This window comes from Parasteatoda tepidariorum, chromosome 11 (genome assembly GCF_982258835.1).
Source record: "Parasteatoda tepidariorum strain Cologne lab strain chromosome 11, Ptep-v5.0, whole genome shotgun sequence".
NCBI classification, from domain to species: domain Eukaryota; kingdom Metazoa; phylum Arthropoda; class Arachnida; order Araneae; family Theridiidae; genus Parasteatoda; species Parasteatoda tepidariorum.
Genome location: NC_141765.1, coordinates 39,636,387 through 39,657,001, shown reverse-complemented (window position 1 = coordinate 39,657,001; position 20,615 = coordinate 39,636,387). Strand labels below are relative to the sequence as shown.

The 20,615-nt window shown below is 26.6% G+C and overlaps 1 protein-coding gene across 3 annotated transcripts in view; it reads right to left on the bottom strand.

Moving 5' to 3' along the window:
- The window catches only part of Epg5 (ectopic P-granules autophagy protein 5), a 175,310-nt gene that overhangs the window by 40,209 nt on the left and 114,486 nt on the right, over positions 1-20,615 (bottom strand). For all 3 annotated transcript variants that reach the window (XM_087155460.1, XM_087155461.1, XM_087155462.1), the window contains 8 exons: positions 14,642-14,707; positions 14,425-14,567; positions 11,034-11,208; positions 8,160-8,357; positions 6,077-6,208; positions 2,695-2,776; positions 1,621-1,772; positions 14-49 (listed from right to left, as the gene is read on the bottom strand). In XM_087155460.1, the coding sequence (XP_087011586.1) occupies positions 14-49; positions 1,621-1,772; positions 2,695-2,776; positions 6,077-6,208; positions 8,160-8,357; positions 11,034-11,208; positions 14,425-14,567; positions 14,642-14,707 (984 nt within the window). The remainder of the gene's footprint in view (positions 1-13; positions 50-1,620; positions 1,773-2,694; positions 2,777-6,076; positions 6,209-8,159; positions 8,358-11,033; positions 11,209-14,424; positions 14,568-14,641; positions 14,708-20,615) is intronic.

Below are 20,615 nucleotides of genomic sequence, written 5' to 3'. Positions count from 1 at the left end.
TTAAATATATTACCTGCAGAATGTTTATGGGATTACTAGAGACATATATCTAAAAAATGGAATAAAAGTAATGAGTTTTAACATGATAAACTAAGAGAAAAAAGAACACAGGCAAAGGACAGCAGAAACTATTTTTATCCTAATTAAGAATATTTTTGTAGTTCTTTGTTTAACTAAGTTTTTAGATAACTGTGGAGACTTAAGGTTTACAGCATGGCAGGTTGGCTGATTTAAATCAATTTCGTTTAACAATGTTTTAAACAAACGTTCGTTTAAAACTTTTGCTCAATAAGACAGTAAAATTAAATTCTTAAAAACATAGCATCAAGAAATTCATGTCCAGAATGTTTTTAAATACATTTAAATAATTATAGATTGAGTTAAGATAATATATCTACCAAAAATTAATCTATCACATGATGAATTTTTTCAGATAGTAAAATGAAAATTTAATTATAATTTTAGGTAGAAACATACTATGTGTTTTGTAAAAGTTTTAACACAAAACAGTGAGTTAATGTATTTATATGAACTTTTAATTTACTTAAATGTAGTGGTGGTTTAAATCATTTTGAATCTGTTCATAATGCAATCATTCATAAATACAAGGAATAAAAAGAAAGCATACATTTTATTATCACTTTAAACATAATATATATAATTTTACACAAAATGGGCAAAAATTGGCAGTTATGTAATAAGATAAACTTTTTTTGATTGGAAATAGATAATTACTGTGTTAGACAGATTATGATGGAAAAATAGGCTGGATTAAGAAACGTCTGTTTAAAACAAAAATTTCGAACTGTCTCTAGTAAGTTTTAAACGTATATTAAGATAAGATAAAAAACTTAAAAAATTAATTGAAAACCAGGTAATAGAATTTTGATAAGAACTACAAAATTCAACTAAAATGATCGATGTTGACCGAATTCTATTTGCTGGTCTAGTAAATTAATTTGACATTTTAAACTCAGATCATGCTATTGCAAAAAAACTTACTGGCAATTGCATATTGTAGCAAACTTTTATTAAATATACATACATATACATACAAACAAATATGCCTGCTTAAATTTCAACCCTTTGGACATTTATACTTTTGTTAATGCAAAATATTTTTAAAGAAAACTGACTGCCTATTTTCTATAGATTTATTAGATATCGATGTAAGAAAATAAACTCATTAAAATTCATTATTTGGTGTATAAGGGATTGCAATTACCCAAGCCTAATGAACCAGTAAGGTTGGTTTAAAGGCAAAAATAGCAATTAAAATCAGGCATTTGGATCCAAAGATTTTGGAAATATACTCAACTCATTGTCTCAAGTTTTTTAATAATATGTATGCTTTTTAGACAAAGTCTGTGCCGATTGTTTGCTGACTTTTAATTAGTTACCAGTTACTCAACAATTAAGTTTTAACAAAACATAAGAGATATTTTGATTTAGTGTAAACACATAATTCTAGTTTGTACTACATATAACTCTAAGTGTCAATTCTAACGGATAAATGAAACATGACAAAGGTCAGTTTGAACTTTTATGTAATCGAGGAGAACAAAAATAGGAAAGGTGAAACAAGTAATTAAGTCCAGTACTATTAAAATTCGTGTTTACCTGTTGATCAGGAGGTAAAAGCATATTTTGTGCAAACTTTTTCAAGGCATTTTGGATTTCATGCATAGAAGATTTTTCATTTAATCTAAAGCAACCAGTACAGCATATTGTTTCATAGAATATATCAGAAGATATTTTTTCTTGTTCCATACCTACAAATGAATTTAAATATACTTACAAACTTTAGTTTTATAAACTGTAACTTTATATATATTTGAAGAAAAAAACATCTTAACTTGATATAATTGTCAAAAATTACTTACAAAGCAATAACAAAGTGCTACAAAATTTTTTTATTGAAGAAGAAAAAATGGGTACATATAATACCTGTTAAAAAATTTTTTGATCTTCATTTTATTCTATTCTTATATCATATCTATTATTCTTTCCTACTTTTATTATTGCATAAGATTTAGAAAATCAGTACAAAAAGTTGAAATACTGCAGAACCTCAATCATACAATAGAAGAGAGCACTATATCCCTAATTAATACTGTTTAAGTAAAACAGCTAATGTCATGAAAACAATCAATACAATACATTATATCTATATAATAGTGCTATGATTTAAAAAAATATATCATCATGATATAATGTTGTAGAATTTTGATAGATAATTTCTTAAAATAAAACTAGGAATAACATACTAAATATACTGAAATTAAATATATTTGTTGATATTTTTGTCTGTTGTTTCAAGTTTTCATTTACTTGGGACCAGTTTTATGATCACTATAAAAGATAAAATAAAATTTCTATATTAATTTAAAACATTTCAAGTAAAGAGTTAAAATGTAATTTAAAAATATATTAAAAAATAACTTCAGTAATTTGAACTCAATTTAAATAATATTCTTTAAAAATGCTATTTATTAAAGAAAAGGTGAAAGAATGAATAAATATTTTTGATTAAAACTTTCAACTCAAATAATAATAGTCACTTTTCAATCATATGTAATGATAAATTTTATCTACTAGTATTTTAAATCTTAATAAAAAAAACAAAGATATTTATAGAAAAAGTACTTAGAATATTTTTGGTAAATAACCGCAGTAAAACTTATAAAAAAATACCTTCAATACAAAACCTAGTAGCATCACAAAACAGTTCAGGAAACATCCATAGCATCAAGGCAGAGTATTGTTTTTTGAGAACCTATAACATTTTTAAAATTATTACAAAACTTTTATATCATAATACATACTTCAGTTTAAATATGTGCCTATTTTCTATGAACTAATACAATAAACTAAACCATCATAACTGTAACAAAGAATAAAGCAAACAACTGATATAACACTGGTAAATAAGCACTTAAGAAATTGCCAGACTGAATAGTTTTTACTAAATTAAAATTTGTAAAACATATGTTATCAAAGCATAAAAGTTATCTAATGTAAATCAAAATAGTTAAAATGATGCTTCAAGCTTTACAGAGGAAATACAAATTTAAAATTGAACTACAAATTTCTTAATATTGAAGACAAAAATGTGTTAATTTTAATACAGTAATATTTTTTAATTAAATCAACCACTATATATATATAATAGGGGTGCACAACCTTTTTGAGTGAAGGGCCACATGCACAGCAGGCCACATGCCAAAGTATTTAGATAGACATATTGGCAGTAATTCTAGGTAGTAATTGTTATATAAACATCATTGTTCTAGGCACTAAATTATTTTCGCCAGTTAACCTTGTAATATCTTTGCATAAAATTAAATACTTTTGAATGTTCAAAATTAGAAATTGCAAAATTGGCTACCTAAGAAATATGAACAGAATTTGAGAATCAGAATCAATTTATCAGAAAAAAGTTTTAATAAATTGAAATAATTAAAAAACTATCGCAAAATTCATGTTTTTTTTATCATATTATATAACACAAAAGTCCATTTAAACATAAATTTTAACATTAAAAAATTGGTTCATAGAATTCAATTTAAAAAAAATAAATATTCTAGTTATCAAAATAAATGCAAGTTAAATACTTTGATTTAAAGAAAGTTTATAGGGTTAAAATTGATTAAAATAAAAACCAAACCCTTTCAGCAGAAAATGAGAATTAGCATTTAGTAGGGAATATACTTAAACTTTAAAACATTTATTTTAAATTAATTATAAGAGGCATTGGCTGAGAGAGGGAAGAAAAAGAAAGACAGAAAACATTAATTTTAAAGGAACTATTTTCCTTAATAAAAGACTATTTACAACTTTTGCTACTTGTTTACAACTTTTTATGATGAATATTTTTTTTTAATATGACACTTACTATTTACAATTAATACACATATATATTAACAATTAATAAAATTTACAATACTTTACGAAACTTATCTTGGTAACATTTTTTACAGTTAAAATTCAATGATATACAAACAATTTCCCAGCATATAATCACAAACTTAGGGTTTGGGTCGACTGTACCCAAACCCTAAATCATGATTAACAAAAAAAGCTTCATAGCTGAAACAAAGTTTAGCAAACACCTGACAGGAATATCTGGTAATTCCCAGGTCTTAATGCATTTCATATTTAATTTATATATATATAATTTTAAAAGAATTATATATTAAATATAATCCATAAATAGAGCTAGTATCTAACGCGCAATAATTAAAACCTTTCCCAATAAGAAAGTAATAATATTTATCTAATTATCACAGAAAATGTGATGATGTGTCTTTAGTAGCTTAAGAAATTGATCAGTCCCATGTTACTAAGATCTATTAATATTTAAATATATTGTCCATAAAGATATAAAAACCCTCATTCCAAGGTCAATTTGCTCTTCTCTATCTATCCACCAGCATGTAATGTTCTCATTTCTGGGCCTGCGGGTCTTACTTTAATAAAATTCTATTATTTCTCCATGTTCCTGTATATTTCTCAATAAAAACTGGCCAAACTACGAATTTACAATGTTAATGCTTTCAAAGCGTAACATATATATACATACATATATGATAATAATTAGGGAAATTGGAATAAAATGGATTGAAATCAAAAGTAAAATCTTTCTTCAGCTTCAGGGTGCAATGATTTCGCAAGGGAAATTTGAGATTAAATGGCTAATGTCATTAAGTTATAATTGGCAACTAAGATTGAGTTATTTCCCTCTAAAAACATAAATAAAACAAAATTAATTTACTGAAAAAAAGCACTGTACTGGAAAATTTTGTCCTATTCAAGAGTTTAAATAAAATTTTCAATAACAACAAAAGGTAATGTATATTGTCACACCTAAACATAAAGTTGGTACAAAAACATAAAGATATTGAGAGCTATTACAACAGCTATTTGAAAAACAAATTACATTAACAGAATTAAGTGACAATAACTGATAATGACATTAAACTTTTTAAAATAAATATTAAGAAACATAAATAGGAATTACAATTAGAAACTTAAAATTTTTAAATCAAAAAATACTTCTTTTTCAAATAGATATACACCATATATCCCGGTGTAAAAATCCACTTACTGTATAGGTTATTTGCTAAAAGAAAACAAATATGAAAACTTATAAAATTAAAAAACAAAAAGATTATTAAAACCCAAAAATATTCTCAAGTTAAAAAAGCTTAAAATTTATTACTGGTGTATGAATAGATCCCATGATTTCAGAAAAATATTGTTTTTTTTAAGTCCAATTATAGAGGATGTACTATATATTAAAATTGATAAAATTTTATAAAAATAATAATTTAGGCATAGATTAAAGCAAAAAATAATATCTATCTTTTAGTACATATTAATTGAGACAAGTTGTATTGATTGAGTAATAGAATCACTATCAGAAATTATACTTTTTTTGGAAAAATATTTTTTAGGTAACTATTTCCTCTAATTCTATTTCCTTTGCCCGGATTTTTAAGTTATTTTAATTAAATTCTCTTATTCTGTAAGATTGATTAAGTTTCTTGACTTTTTTTCAGTTTTGTGGAAACCCCAATAACCGCTTTTATTAAGGAATTTATTTCTTAAATCAAAAATTTTCCTCCTGCACATATCAGGTAAAAGTTGTACATGAATAGAATTCAAATAAAATACATTTTTATAAATAGTTGTGCACATTTTAGACCTTTTTCTTTGAATAAATTACATGGTCTTTAAAGGAATCAATAAGAACAGTTTTGATTTCTTCAACAGAAAGAATTTTTTTGCCATTCAAATGAATTTGTTAGTGAAAATTTGAATTAAGAGGGAAATTTGAATATAGAAGATATTTAGCATTACAGGCATTTTGATCAAACTTTAGCTATAAGTTGTCATAAAGTTAAACTCATAGTTAAGTCAAGCTTAAAGCTCATCTCCACAACAATTAGTTGGCCATATACCCCAGCCATCGTGAAAGACACCAGGGACATACAACACTTTTTTTGTATAATTCAGATCAGGCTTGAACATTTGTAAATTTTAAAATACAGAAAAATATTTTTTATTTACTAACCTCATAAAATGGAAGATCTTCTTTCTTAATTTTATAGCCACATGCAAACAAGGCAGAGCATATACAGTCAAAGATTTTTTTTCGGACAGAGATATCTGGTTTTTGTTGTTCTAAAATTAGTTTGATATCAATCTATAAAAAATAATTTTTGGTAATTATCAATAGAAATGCAAGTGAATCAGGGATATTTTATAATAGATGAGAACAAAAAAAAATATTTTTTATATTGACACTAAGATTTATAGCATTTAACAGTTAAGTTTTAAAATTATCTGAATTTCAAGAAGTTATTAGGAAATTTGTTTCTTTAATGAAAGAAAAGTGAGTCAAACATTGTTATTCTAACAGATTCAAACTGTGTAGTTGAAACTATATTTTTAGGATCAATTTTTAACTGTAAAACTTCGTTTTGACCAGTTAATCAACTGCATTTAGCACAAGTTTCCACCTGTTTTTATTTTTCTTATTTTTCAGAAAAATTTAAATTATTTTATGCTTAAGAAATAAATAGTTTGAATTACATAAAATAGTTGTGCCAGAGAGCAAACACAAGAGATGGAATTTCCTTAATGGTATCTGCAAAAATTATTGTTTTTAAATATAAATTTGTTATCTTTATAGAATGAATTAAAAGTGAAATATATTAATAATACATTTTAGTCCCCTGTGTGGCATTTGAAAATAGAAATTTCTATATGGCACTGATATTTGGTAACTTTTTCATTAGTCTCATTTAATTTATACATATGAGTCAAAAGTAAATGAAATTAAATAAAAAGCTTTTAACTTATAACTTTTTTATATGCTAAATTAAATGCAGAATATAAATTCTAAAGTTTCAAGAAGTGATATTTTGAATACCCGTATCTTTGCATACATTATATGAAATTTATGATAACATTTTTTTTAACTTTCATAAAAAAGATGTGAATTTAAAATTATTCAACACATTTAAAGTTATTCACAAAAGATATTTCACAGGCAAGGATTAAGAACAAAGGCTGAAAGAATGAGGAAATTAAGAAAAAAAAAAAGGCATACAAATTTAATTACGTTAGTTTATTTGGATCTATTACTTTACTCTTTAAAAAGAATAACATTCATAAGAGAAGTTTGAAAAACGGAATCGAATGCCATTTATTTTCTTAAATATGCATTTTGAATAGTGTCATTTTTCTTAAACATACATTTCAGGCTATGTTCATATTAAAGTCTCTGATTAATGATTTTCAGCTATAACTATTATCTTAAACACATATTTTGGGCTGTGTCCATTTTCTTAAACATACATTTTGAGTGGTGTTTAGAAAAAAAAGATCGTTCTAATCATTATAGCATGTTTTACACAACTGTAACCAGAGTTTGCCAATATGCATATGGATGTCTATTTTATGTATCAAATTTAAAATTTAGCCCTAAAAAATTTTACTGGGAGTAAAAATACTTCTTGTAGAATTTATATTAAAATTGTTAGCTCTTTTTTTCAGTAGTAGAAGAAGTACAACATTTTCACAAATCAATCATGGAGTAAAATATCTGGAGTGTACAGACTGTGATAATTACACATACTTAAATAAAGAAATATAACTTAATAAAGAAAATAAATACTTAAATAAAGAAAAACATGGTTTAAACTTGGTATTTTTCATCTATTCTGTTAGCTCAACTCGTAAGTCAAAATTAAAATTAAATCTGGTTCACCACCAACACTCGAAAAAAAAAACAACTACTTTCTAACTTTTATAATGATTGGCACAAATTTTATTAATAATTTTTCAGTTATACCATATTCTTTAACATAAAATATATTACAACACACTTTTACTTGTTATAAAAATTTAAATTAAACAATTTTTTGGAAAAAATATTTTGTGCCTGAAACTAAAATGAATTAATTTTTCTTGACTTTATGGTTATTTCACTTTAAGTCCCTGACATTTAATTGGTTTTTCTAGATTGATAAAATTCTTCATCTTTTTCTCTGTTTCCTATTCTGTGGCTCCAAGACCTGCCATTCTGAATAATGGTTGATGTGTGGTATCACCCATAAAAATAAGTGGCACAAGACATAATTATATATTACCTTACTAAGTAAGACAAAGGCAGAATTAAAACTATCATGAGTCACAGCATAGGTAACAATTTCATACAAATCAGGCAACAACAATACTGGAGCAATATTTGGCAATAGTAGATTAGAAGCTAGCACACCAGAATTCTCACAGTGTACTATAGCTGTTGCTAAAGGTAATAATTGACTTGCTTGGCCAAGAATAAATTCCTGGAAAGAAAATATAAAATTTATAAATTCAAGTTTTCACAAGAAAAATATTTATCTTAAATTCTAAAAACACTCAAAAAGTAAGTGAAAATTAAAAAAGTAAAGATTAAAAAAGTATGCACCTTAACCTATTTTTACATTAGAACACTGGACAATTTGAATGACAATTATTGTAATTTTTACGGAAATTGTAGGAAAAAAAAATTTTCCTACTTACTTAAATTATTTTTCCAAAAACAATAAGCAACACAATACATCTGTTTAAATTCCAATTCTTGATTTAAAAAATAAACTTTTAATGAGTGTTCTGATTTTTCTTAATTATACATAATAAAATCATATGATATACTTAATATTAGTGTATATAATTAGGGCCCTACAAATTATGCGGAAATTTTTAAAAAATTATGCGGCTAGGATGCGGCGATTTTTAAAAATTATGCGGCGTCTTTTGAAAATTATGCATGCAGGTTGCGAATGACCCAGAAAATAATTGAAACTGAAAAAAAATCTCTTAAAAAAAAGTTTAATTTTTTTTCTCCTGTTTTAATAAAAAAAAGATTTCAATGAATACAGTAAAGATTTCAACTAAATTACCTTCCTATGTATTGTACATCCATTTTCTACATCAGAACAATTATTAAAGTTTATTAAAATGGAGAAAAGTTAGTCCAGAAGCTACGTTTTCTTTCAAACTCTGTCTTTGTTTTGTAAAAATTTGGCCGTAGCAGGATACAGCTCTTTCACAATGTACTGAATTAGGAAGCACTTGTCTTGCTTTTTTTGTAAGTTTTGAAAATCTCTCTGAGACTACCTCTGAATTCCAGAATCTAATTAAGTCCTGGTTTGAACATTCTTTTACATACTCTTTGTAAGCAGCATACTCAAGTTTTATATCTTGACCACTCATTCCTGGAATATTCTTGAATACATCGTCGTCTTCAATATTGAGGTTGACTATTTGTTCTGGATCGAAAACTCGAGCAGCTTTCATGAAGTTTAATGCAAGTTGATTAAACTTGGGCCCGCGTTTTTTGAATACGTCTAGTTCTGGAGAGTAGTAAGTATTCAACCTTGCAATTGTTTAGTGAAACACTTCTTGAAGAAATATGTTGCATGAATCTTTTTGTGAGTATGATGCCTGAGAATTACATCGAAGTTTATTGTAAAAATCTTATTGTAAGCTTTGTGAATAGATACACTACATGTTTCGAAAAAGAGAAGAGTATCCATTAATATCTGAGCGTGTTCTGTAATAAACTGAAAGTCTTTGCAAACGTACTTGCTTTCCACCAAAACTTTGCACTGATTGCGACAAGCAGCGTCAGGAGTAAGGTTTATTTCACTGCTAAAAAATTCCAGGAGTTCCAGGAACTACAAAGAAAAGAGGTGGGACTGGAGTTTGGGAGGGGGGTCATTCTTCCCCAACTTTCTAGCTCTGTGGTCTATACCATAGAGGTGACCTCTATGGTCTATACACCGCGAAAGCTGTTCAACCAGCTTCCTATTGAAGAGGATGGCGACTGATAAGAAGCTATGTGCCAGGGGGAGGAGATTCTTGGAAAGATCAGACCACCTGACCAAAAAGATTCTTGGAATTGAAAAAGAAGATATATTTCAATTGAAAAAAACTCTTGAGGAGAAATTTATCTGGTAAACGAATACATTTTGCTGAAAAATAAAAAAATATGCAGATATGCTGCGATTACGCGGAAAATTGTAAATTATGCAGATAATTGTGAATTGTGCGGGTTTCAGCATCTTCGCATAATTTATAGGGCCCTATATATAATGTTTCAATTAAATTTTGTGACAAGTTAAATATATTGATAAGGCAAGCTAAATATATTGGCAAACATTATGAAATGTTTCATTATAATACAATTTAAAAAAAAATTTACCTGTTGAGCATTACCTGTAAAGCATTGTCACAATACAATTAGTGTACTTATTGGAATTCAGAAAAATTAAGGAGATTTTAAGGAAAAATTAAGTCCTAAAAATTTTATTAAGTAGTAAGATTAAATATTTAATTACTTTAAATTTGGACTTAATTTGATCAACAGCCTAAATCTAACTGGATGTAAATTTAAATAATTGTTAAAGTGATGTTTTTTTCTAACATGTTATTTTAAAGATTTTTTTAGTCCTTGTTTTGAGAGCTTTTTTATGGGTTTGTTTCAATGTTTTTTCCAAAGATCTTTTTTTCTGTATACCGTTTACTATGGTGTGGACAGTCAAGATGTATACAACACTGAAGTATACCTTAGATTAAGGATGCATTTTCATGGGATTTTATATGAGCTGTATTTTGAACTAGATATTTCTATACAGTATATATGTGAAGTGACTTTATCTGACTGTTATCTTAGCCAATGTTATGTTCATGAGTATGCAATGTAACAGTAAATGGCATAGTAAAATATAAATGGTTGAAGAAGTATATCTAAAAAAATGGTGGGTGATCGAGACAGTTAGAATATTTTGAATCAGCACATTTAAATTAACGAAGAAAATATATTGAATACTAAGATATTCATAACTTTTTAAAATTTCTTTTTATCATATTATTTATAGAATATTGAATTATCTACTATTATCAACTAGACATTCTTCTTGAAACTCATTAAAGCAATTACTATCCAAGAAAATAAGGTATTTTATAAAATTTTTTACCTTTCCCAGAGATTCTATAATAGTGGAGAAAAACTGTCTTGAAGGAGAAAAATTTGAGACAGTTGGTAAAACTTTATCAATAACTTTCAACTCATGATAAAACAAAGCTTCTCCTATTTCTCTAATTTTTTTAGCACTTTCACCTTCAGCTGATTTTAATTTCAAGGATAAAGTTCTAGAAAAAAGAAAAACAATTTTAGAAGATTTAATAGTTTTCAAAGAATACTTTTTAAGCTTAATGAACATACATTCATTAATAAAAGTCTCAAACATGTTGAGAATCTTTTAAGGTAACGATAAATTCAGGAAGTGCAAAGTTTCAGTTTCAAAAACAAGTTTTAGTCAGGTTTGCATGCGCAGAAATCAATTTCTAATTTAATAAAACAATATGTCATTAGGTAGTTTTACCAGATGGGTTTTAACAGGAAAATGTGTTTCATATTTAGATTCTGACTGTTGCTATAATTTCTGAAGCTGATGTTTTTATAATTACTAAAGTGTCACTTAGAAACTTCCACTAAGCTCTTCAATGTGTAAATTGGTGTATTTAAAAAAAACACTGTGATGTTAGGATAGAGTTGGATATTTTTTTTTCTGGAAGAGACTTGAAAAAGAAACACTTCCTGAATTAAAAAGAAGAAACGTTTCCTTATTTTTTATGTACAATAAAAAAAATCTATCGAAAAAATGTTACTATACATTAAAAGGAAAAATAAAATTTACTGTTTTTATTACCCTATAAAAAAATTTCTGTGAAAAAAAATAGTGCAAGAAATATGCTTACCTAATAGCTTTTTTTTTTGCCTGCATAAAATTAAATAATCATTTTGTACAGGTCTTACAATCCAAACTAATATATTACAGTATTTGATGTTTCAAAATAGATATATTAACCAATCTACATTTTACTTTACTTTTGTGGCATAGCTAGCAGTGAACAAGAAAGAGTATATGTCTCCAGTTGTAGCATTGGAGATTATTCAAATTTATGAAGTTTTTTTTTAATATGAATTCTAGAAATTTTTTTTATTTCTTTTTAATACCCCCCTCTACAGTTTCATTTGCCAATTACAGGCCTAACAACTACTAACAATTTTTATCTTCCTAAAATTGAATAAGATGTGTGTAATTGTTGTAGTTTGCTATGCAAGTAGATTTAATACTTTTTCAAAAAATTATTTTTTTCTTTCTTTTACTAAAAAAAAAAAAAAAATAAGAAGAAATATATACAAAAAAAATTACAGAATGTTATGAATTTGCCTCCCTCTAAATACATACATTTTTCACGATTTAAGAAATTATTGATTCATAATGTACTAAATGAAGTTAAATTGTTTCCAAAAAAATTAAAACTGAGTTGCTTACCTCAAATAAAAAAATTATAATTAAATTAAAATGAAAAATATATAAAAACTTATAAGATAAATAACTTAAAGTACAGCATAGTTAAACAAATTTTCTTAGGTTATTGAGGTGAAATACATTATTGTAAATTAATCTAAAAGATTATTTAGATGGATTTTCTATTCATATCTCACTTCATTTTATAAAGAAAAAGCAAAATAAGAGATGGAAATAAATAAAAACAAATGTAATGAAAAGAAGTGGTGTCTGAAGTAAAAATAATTAATTACTAATTTACAATAAAAGTATTTATTATTATTAAAACCTTGTTTTAAGCAGAAGAAATAATTTAATTATATTAAATCCTAGTGGCACAGTACAATTATTTATGTATCTTGGTGTCACATGCAAAATACCAAAAGGGTATCTAGAGAATTTATTTTGTACATCAAAATTTGAAATGTTTCTACACATTTGCGCAAGATAACTTGCTTTGTTACAGTTCACTTTAATTATTATTTTTTTCCAAAATATTTCAAATGATGTATCATTTCATTTAACAGCCTACAACTTATTAAAAACTGATATTTATAAGTTAAAAGTCATTATTTCTGAATCTTAAATTTTTTACCTTGGAAATTATATCTTGTTTACTTAATATTAAGTTTAAAATTTTGGTCATCTGGTTGCCCAACTTAAAACTTGTACCTGTACAATGCAGAACAAAAAACAATGTTTCGTTTTCTTTCTTTTTAATAAACAAGTATAAACACATTTTTTTATATTCTAAATTTATACATCATTTAAAATATTTTCCATACATTCCATTGTTTTTACAAGCTTTTTAGGGTAACAGGAGAAACAGTTTCAGAAATATCATCTCTGGAATGTAAGCAACATTTACAAACTTTTGACACAGTGATTAATACACAATTCGAATTTTGAATCAAAGATCAAATATTTACCAACAAAACAGTAAAATTTAATGTTAACATCTAGTTCGTTCATAAAAGAACCTTTTAAAAAAATTAATAAAATATGTTATAAAAGATTAAAACGAAATCCAGAAAATTAGCATCAATGCAATAATTGTAACGATTTTGCTGTTAGCGATTCAAGAAAATGAGTAATTGGTTGGCTTTGCTGAGAAAAAATAATTTATAGGATGGAAGTACAAAAGCTTTTAGAAAAAGAGTACAAGATAAAATCTATTATTAAATTATAACGAATTATTCTTTGGAGAATTTTATTATGTTAAAAATACTAAAACATTTGCTTAAAAGAAAAAAATACCCCCAAAGCATCCGAACAAACTTGAATGGTGAAAGAATTTAGCCCACTGACTAGAAGATAAAAAAAACCTACTTTTATAAACAGAAGCTAATATCTTAACCCCTTCTTTCACATCCACTACAATTTTTGTCGTTCCTAAACTGCATAGTCCCATGATCTTCAAAGAGCTTTAAGATTTTTTCATTCTTTTAGCAACATCGGAGCATTCAAGTTTAGCACAGTAATAATGGAGAGAATTTTAATGCAAGCAAAGTATTGCTACATTGATGATATTTCAACTATTTGATGATAAATATCCATTTAAATAAAGTAGATATATTGGATAGTAAAATAATTTAAATTACAAAAAAATTCCCTGATTTTTAGGTTTTTTCCAATATAAAAAAATTTCCTGATAATTCCAGGTGGGTGGCCACCCTGACAATCCATAAGTTGAAGAGAAGAGGAAAAGGTAAGAATTGCCACTTATACTTTTAATGGGGTTTTATTCTGAACAAAGATAAATAAACTAAGAATGCTAGGCATAAGAGAAATTGAAAGTTACCAACTAAGATAGCATGTCTTATTTTTTAGAAGCTTATTTATTTGTAATTAGTTATACATCAGTTTATTAATTTATAATTAGTTACATGCCGGCTTATTGAATTTTGGATGAATTTTCAAAGAAAAAGTATACTTCTGTTTTATATATGGACGGGCTTATATTTGGAAATGTATCATAATTAAAAACACATTAACATAGTTTTAAACATACTTGATGTAATTTTCAACATGAATTGATGCCGAACACAGTCGATGCATTGGAAAATTCAAAAGTTGCTCTGTAATCATTCGATGGTCAACTTGATTCTTTTCTAGTTTTTCTTGTATTCTTAGATTAGGACTATATCGACGAACCTAATATATAAATAAATGTTACATATTAAATCAAAAAGTTATTATTATTATATTTTTAAGTTGAAGAGACTTACTTTTAATTTGAAATGTCTTGGGCCAGAACAGTTAATACCTTTAGAACATTCTTTCTTAACTTCAATCTAGTCAAAGAAAAATATACAAGACTTTTTTTAATTGAATAAGTTACATTACCTAAGATTTATATTATTTGAATGCATAAGAGATGTTGCAATGTTAAAATAATCCTCAGGTGAACAATTTTATTTGAATAAATGAAACCAGACTTATTCGTCAGTGTTATAACTTTCAATACTTGAGAGAGAGTAAATGAGAGCGTAAAAAAGTTGTTTTAAACATCACAGACACCTTAAAAACAAGAACCCACACAAATCCACTTAAAACAGACTGTTATTTTAATAATTTCAAAATGTTTACCCATTATGCACCAATGGGACTAAGTTCCACTAATAATATTTTTATACAGCATTGAAAAGGAGCAAAATATCCCATCGAAACTTTCTGTTTGCCATTAATAGTTGGCAACACATAATTATTTTAAGTTAAACATCGCATATGGAACTATTTAGTTGTTTATATATCATTTGAGGCATTTATTTTATAAACTTTGTTTTTTTGACTCTCACTTTCTATCTTAATCAATTTTACAAGTAAGTCTTCTATATATTCTTTTATTGATTCTTTAACAAGGGTCTGTTTAGAAGAAATTTGGGTCCGTTAACGGACCCTTCACAAAATATCTTTTCATAAAAACGGACCCTTCACAAAATATTTTAACTTAAAAACGGACCCTTCACAAAATGATTTTTCTTTTAATCGGACCCTTCACAAATTGGTTTATCTTCATTATTATTTTGTTAATCGAATAAACCCTTTCCAGGGCAGAAAACAAGAAAGATGGATGTAAACGAATTAAGTTTTGTCTTCGGCAGACGATTCTTCCATTATTCGTCCGAAATGAATATTCTGCGTTCAGCAGTATAGGCTAAATACCAAATATTTGTATGTTGCATCTCTAATTTAGAAGCAGCAATTGTTGTTTATTTTTTAAATTTTAATTTTTTCAATTACAATTTTACAGTGTTGAGCATAATCTTGTATGTCTATACAATTTAAAAACTCCTTGAAAAAAATTTTTTTTTTGCAATAACGGACCCTATTTGCACAAATTCATAAAAGAGGACCCTGGTTGAAAGAATGTGAGTAATTTTTTCACAATTTCACGAAAAACGGACCTTTCACAAAATGTCTGGACTGACCCCTGTTTAACATTTTTCACCAGTTATGAAATAAAGCATTAAATGTATATCTCTTAATAAAATTTCATAATGTGTTGGTTTTTTCTTGGGGCTTCTAAGTCGGTGAGGCTTCTAAGGCGGTGAGTTTTATATCCATACTCAATATTTTTAAAATTATATTTAGAATAGTGATGACTTATTTTAAGTGGTTTGGTTACATTCATTTGAATATTTATGCATGATTTGCTTTCTCTAGCAAGTTGTAATAATATTTTTTTATGTAAGTTCAATATTTAATTTTTATTTGCAGATGTATATAGAAGTCAAGGCTTGGCAGGTGAACTTGACAATTGAAAAAATTAAAAGTGTGTGGGCCAAAATTCCATCAGCAACTAAATACAGTTACACAACAAATGTAATTGCAAATATAAAAATATCCCAATTTGAAACAACAATAAAAAATTTAAAATAATTTCACTGTAAATGTGGCTTACATTTTAATATTTCTAATTAATATTTAGAAATCAAAAATATATACATAAGTATTTATTACTCTTTAAGTTTTTATTGTATAACTTCTGCTATTAAAGTATCATCAGTTATGTACTGAATCCTGACGGGACTTTTATTCAGTCAAGTTAAAAACATTATTAATTTATTTAAACCTAAATTAATTTAAATTCTGAAAAATTAGAAGATATTGAATAGTAAAAAAAAGTATTCGTGAATATATAAAATAGAAATTTCTTAATTTAACAAAAAAGTTTCACAAATTTGTGATATTTTTTTAATAATATGGTAAACAAAGAGTTAAGAAGCACATTTGCCAAGTAGAATACAAGTCTCTTTAGTCAAGACTTAGAGTATTAAAGATTTATATAAATCCTGGGTCCTGGGAGATACAGCTGAGATTAAGAAATTTTTTTATTTTTTCTATGGCTTTGAATAAAAGCCTCAATCCATTATACATTTTACTCAATACATTTTACTAGTTCTAATTTCAGTAGAACATTGAATTTAAATATCATGACATAAGGGTAAAGGGGAGAAGTTTAAGGATTTCCAAGATATTTCTTATCAGTCTTTAGCTACACCAATGAGCAAAGAGCTATTTTACTTAAGTTTCTAAAATAGATTTTTAATTTTTTAAGAAATCTCTGGCAGACATATAAAACTATCCATATAAGATATATTATTTTACAAAAAGCTTGCATATTTTAATCAACATATAAAATTTTGACGGCAAGATCTAAATGGTTCATTTGGTAAAAAGCTTCAGATAAGGCTGAAGGAGCTTTCTTCAAAAGAAACTATTGCCAATGCTTTAAGATAGTCATGATGAACTTAGAAATATTATAACGGTTGGGAATTTCTAAAATCTGCATCAGAAAAAATTATAAGTCATTCTCCCTCATTGTTAATAGCAGTTTTCTTGTTTACCAACAATGGGTTTGAACACTGACTTTAAGCTTTTCACTGGCCAAGAGGATTTGAACTACTGAAACAAAACATTAACACCCAGGACCTTTGAGAACAAGAACAAACTAATGTACACAATGAAAAAACATGGTTTCTCTTAAAGTGGGTATAGAAGGTAATTCTTACAGATCAAGAAAGTGCTTCAAAGCTCTTCATGACGGTCTTACACTATTGGTGGCAACCATTTAAAAACTTTATAAATTATATGTTTCCTATGCCTTCTTTTCCCTTAGACAAACTAAATCACCTACCACAATTTTCAAAACAGCACAATTAAAATTTGTGAAACTTTCTATTTAATTATGTTATGTAGGCGACTGTAAAATTAAAATGTAACAAACAAAATAAAAATGGAATAATTTAATAAAAATCAGTTTAACCTTTTAAATATAAAAAATAAGTGTTCGCAAATAAATAAACTTAGTACAATGTTTGTTGAATAAATAAATAAAATTGTTAACATTATAAATCGTTAACTTAATACTATTTGAAATTTAACTGACATTCTATTTAATTATGTTATGCAGGCGACTGTAAAATTAAAATGTAACAAACAAAACAAAAATGGAATAATTTGATAAAAATCAGTTTAACCTTTTAAGCATAAAAAATAAGTGTTCGCAAATAAATAAACTTAGTACAATGTTTGTTGAATAAATAAATAAAATTGTTAACATTATAAATCATTAACTTAATGCTATTTGAAATTTAACTGACTTACTGTTTTCTTGTGGACGAACTCTGATTTACATTTTACTAGTAAAAAATCATACCATATTGGTGTGTTGTAGAATAATTAACGGTGATTGTGTGGATAGGCAGAGTTGGATAAAACAAAAAACTTTCTGTGAACACAAAATCTCAATTAAAAAACTTTCTGCATGCATTGATTAACTCTTGTAATTAGTTTCAACCTATTTTGTTGCCATCTCATTTTGGGGATATTTGTTTGAAAATCTTGGATTTTTTTGAAACTGTTCCATTTTTATTAAACTCTTTACTGATCTATACCACAGTGATGAGATTAGTAAGAAACCAAAAAAGATGAGAATCGATATCTGAAAATGTCACAAGCTATAACTTTGTAAATAATTGAAAAAATACCTGATATTTGAGCAAAAAAGTGTATGTAGGAAGCATTTATCCACAGAATGTTATCAACGTAGTAATAAAAATTTCGAAGCAAGATTTTATTTAAATTGCGTGAATATGAATCTTAATGTTTTAAAGCAAATAAGATTCTTGACAATTTATTTTAAAATCACGAGAAAACGAATCTCGATGTTTGATCTTAAAATCCTTATGTAGGAAGCATTATGTAGGAAGCATTTATCCACAGAATGTTATCAACGTACTAATAAAAATTTTGAAGCAAGGTTCTATTTAAATTGCGTGAATATGAATCTTAATGTGCGATTTTTAAAGCAAATACGATTCTTGACATTGAATTTTAAAATCATGAGAAAACAAATCTCGATGTTTGATCTCAAAATTCAGCGAATATGAATCTAGATGTTTGATTTAAAAATCATGAAAATACGTATCTCGACATTTGATTTTGAAATCATGTGAATACGAATCTTGATGCTTCATTTTAAAATCATGTTATTATGATTTGTGATGCATAATTTAAAGTAACTTGAACATGAATCATAATAGGGACTTTTAAATCCTGTGAATACAAAACGTAATATATGATAATCGCCTAAATTGGAATCATGATGTGTGACTTTAAATCCTGTGAATGTAATTTTGAAATCACGTATGCATTGGTTGGAAAATGAGTAAATATGAATATTTTTTTCGGGAATTCCAAAAAAACCACAGGCCGAATTTCTTGCGATGGTGACTAATTTTTCGGGATCGGAGTTCATGCATATTATACAGGTTGATGGATAAGTTTGTTTTACTATGTAAATTCTAAAATGTTCTCTTATTTTAAAACTATCCTTATTTATTCGGGGATGAGAGAAGTCAAAGTAAAAAAGAGGAAACAAGAATGAATACACATGCATGATTTTAAATTGAGAGAATATGAATCCTGATATGAGGCTTTTAAATCACGTAAATATGAAACTCTATATCGAATTTTAAAAAATTCGAAAATACAAATCATGATGCGTAATTTTTAAATCACGTAAATACGAATCACGATGCATAATTTTTAAATTGCGCAAATACAAATCACAATGTCTAATTTTTAAAGCACGTATAAATACGAAAATCGATGTTTGATATTACAACCGCAAAAACGAATCAGGACATTGCATTTTAAGCTTGCGCGAATACAAATCGCTACATAGGGTTTTAAAAGAGAGTAAATACAAATCGCGATATTGGATTTTTAAATCTCGTAAATAAGAATCGCAATGTACGATATTTAAATCGCCTGAATAAGAATCGCAATGTTCATCTTTCAAATCAGGTAAACACGAAAATCGATGTTTGATAATAAAATCGCGATTTTAAAAATGCATGAATACAAAATGCGATATTGGATTCTTAAATCTCATAAATAAGAATCGCAACGCGGAAGTTTTAAATCAGGTAAATACGAAAATCGAGGATTGATATTAAAATTGTGTGAATAAGAATCGAGATATTTGCAGAGTCTGGACTTGGGATTTCTAAAAGGCTTGTCTGTATTGCTTTTGTTTAAACATAATAAATAAAAATTTACAAAATTAATTGAATGAGCAAATAAGTATTTTCACTGCAAATCCACTTCTATTTATTTATTTTTCTTTCCTTTCACAGCAGACAACAGGGTGACGACGTCTGAATTGCGAAAATACGAGTTATCGGGCGGACGAATATAAATACAGAAAATCTTATTTTCTGTGCGTAAAAGCGGAGAAAATAGTTAAAATAAGTAAAAATATGGAAGGGTTAGCAGCTATGTCATAGTTTGAATTTTCTGTTTATCTTTGAAAATCGTAAATAAATAAAATTATTTTACTACAACGACTGAATTAAAAAAAAAAGAAAAAAAAAAGCAGATAATTATAAAAAAAAAACGAAACTTTCAGAGAATTGGAGTTTTTGATAAAAAAGCTGAAATTCGAGTGGCAAAAGCGAAAAAATATCATCCCTGTATAAAGGTCAACCAGTTTTATCCCAAGGAAATGATTTCTAGAGAAACTTCAGAGGGAGGAATGAGGACTTCAATACTTTCGCTCCGTGGAAAATTAAATTCCTCATAAAATATTTTAACTCGTTCAAAAAAACTTTTCCGCGGAAATTAGCGAAAAAAATAGAAACACCTGGAAAAAAAGGCGGAAATCCGCAGAAAAAACTATTTTTAGTACAGTGT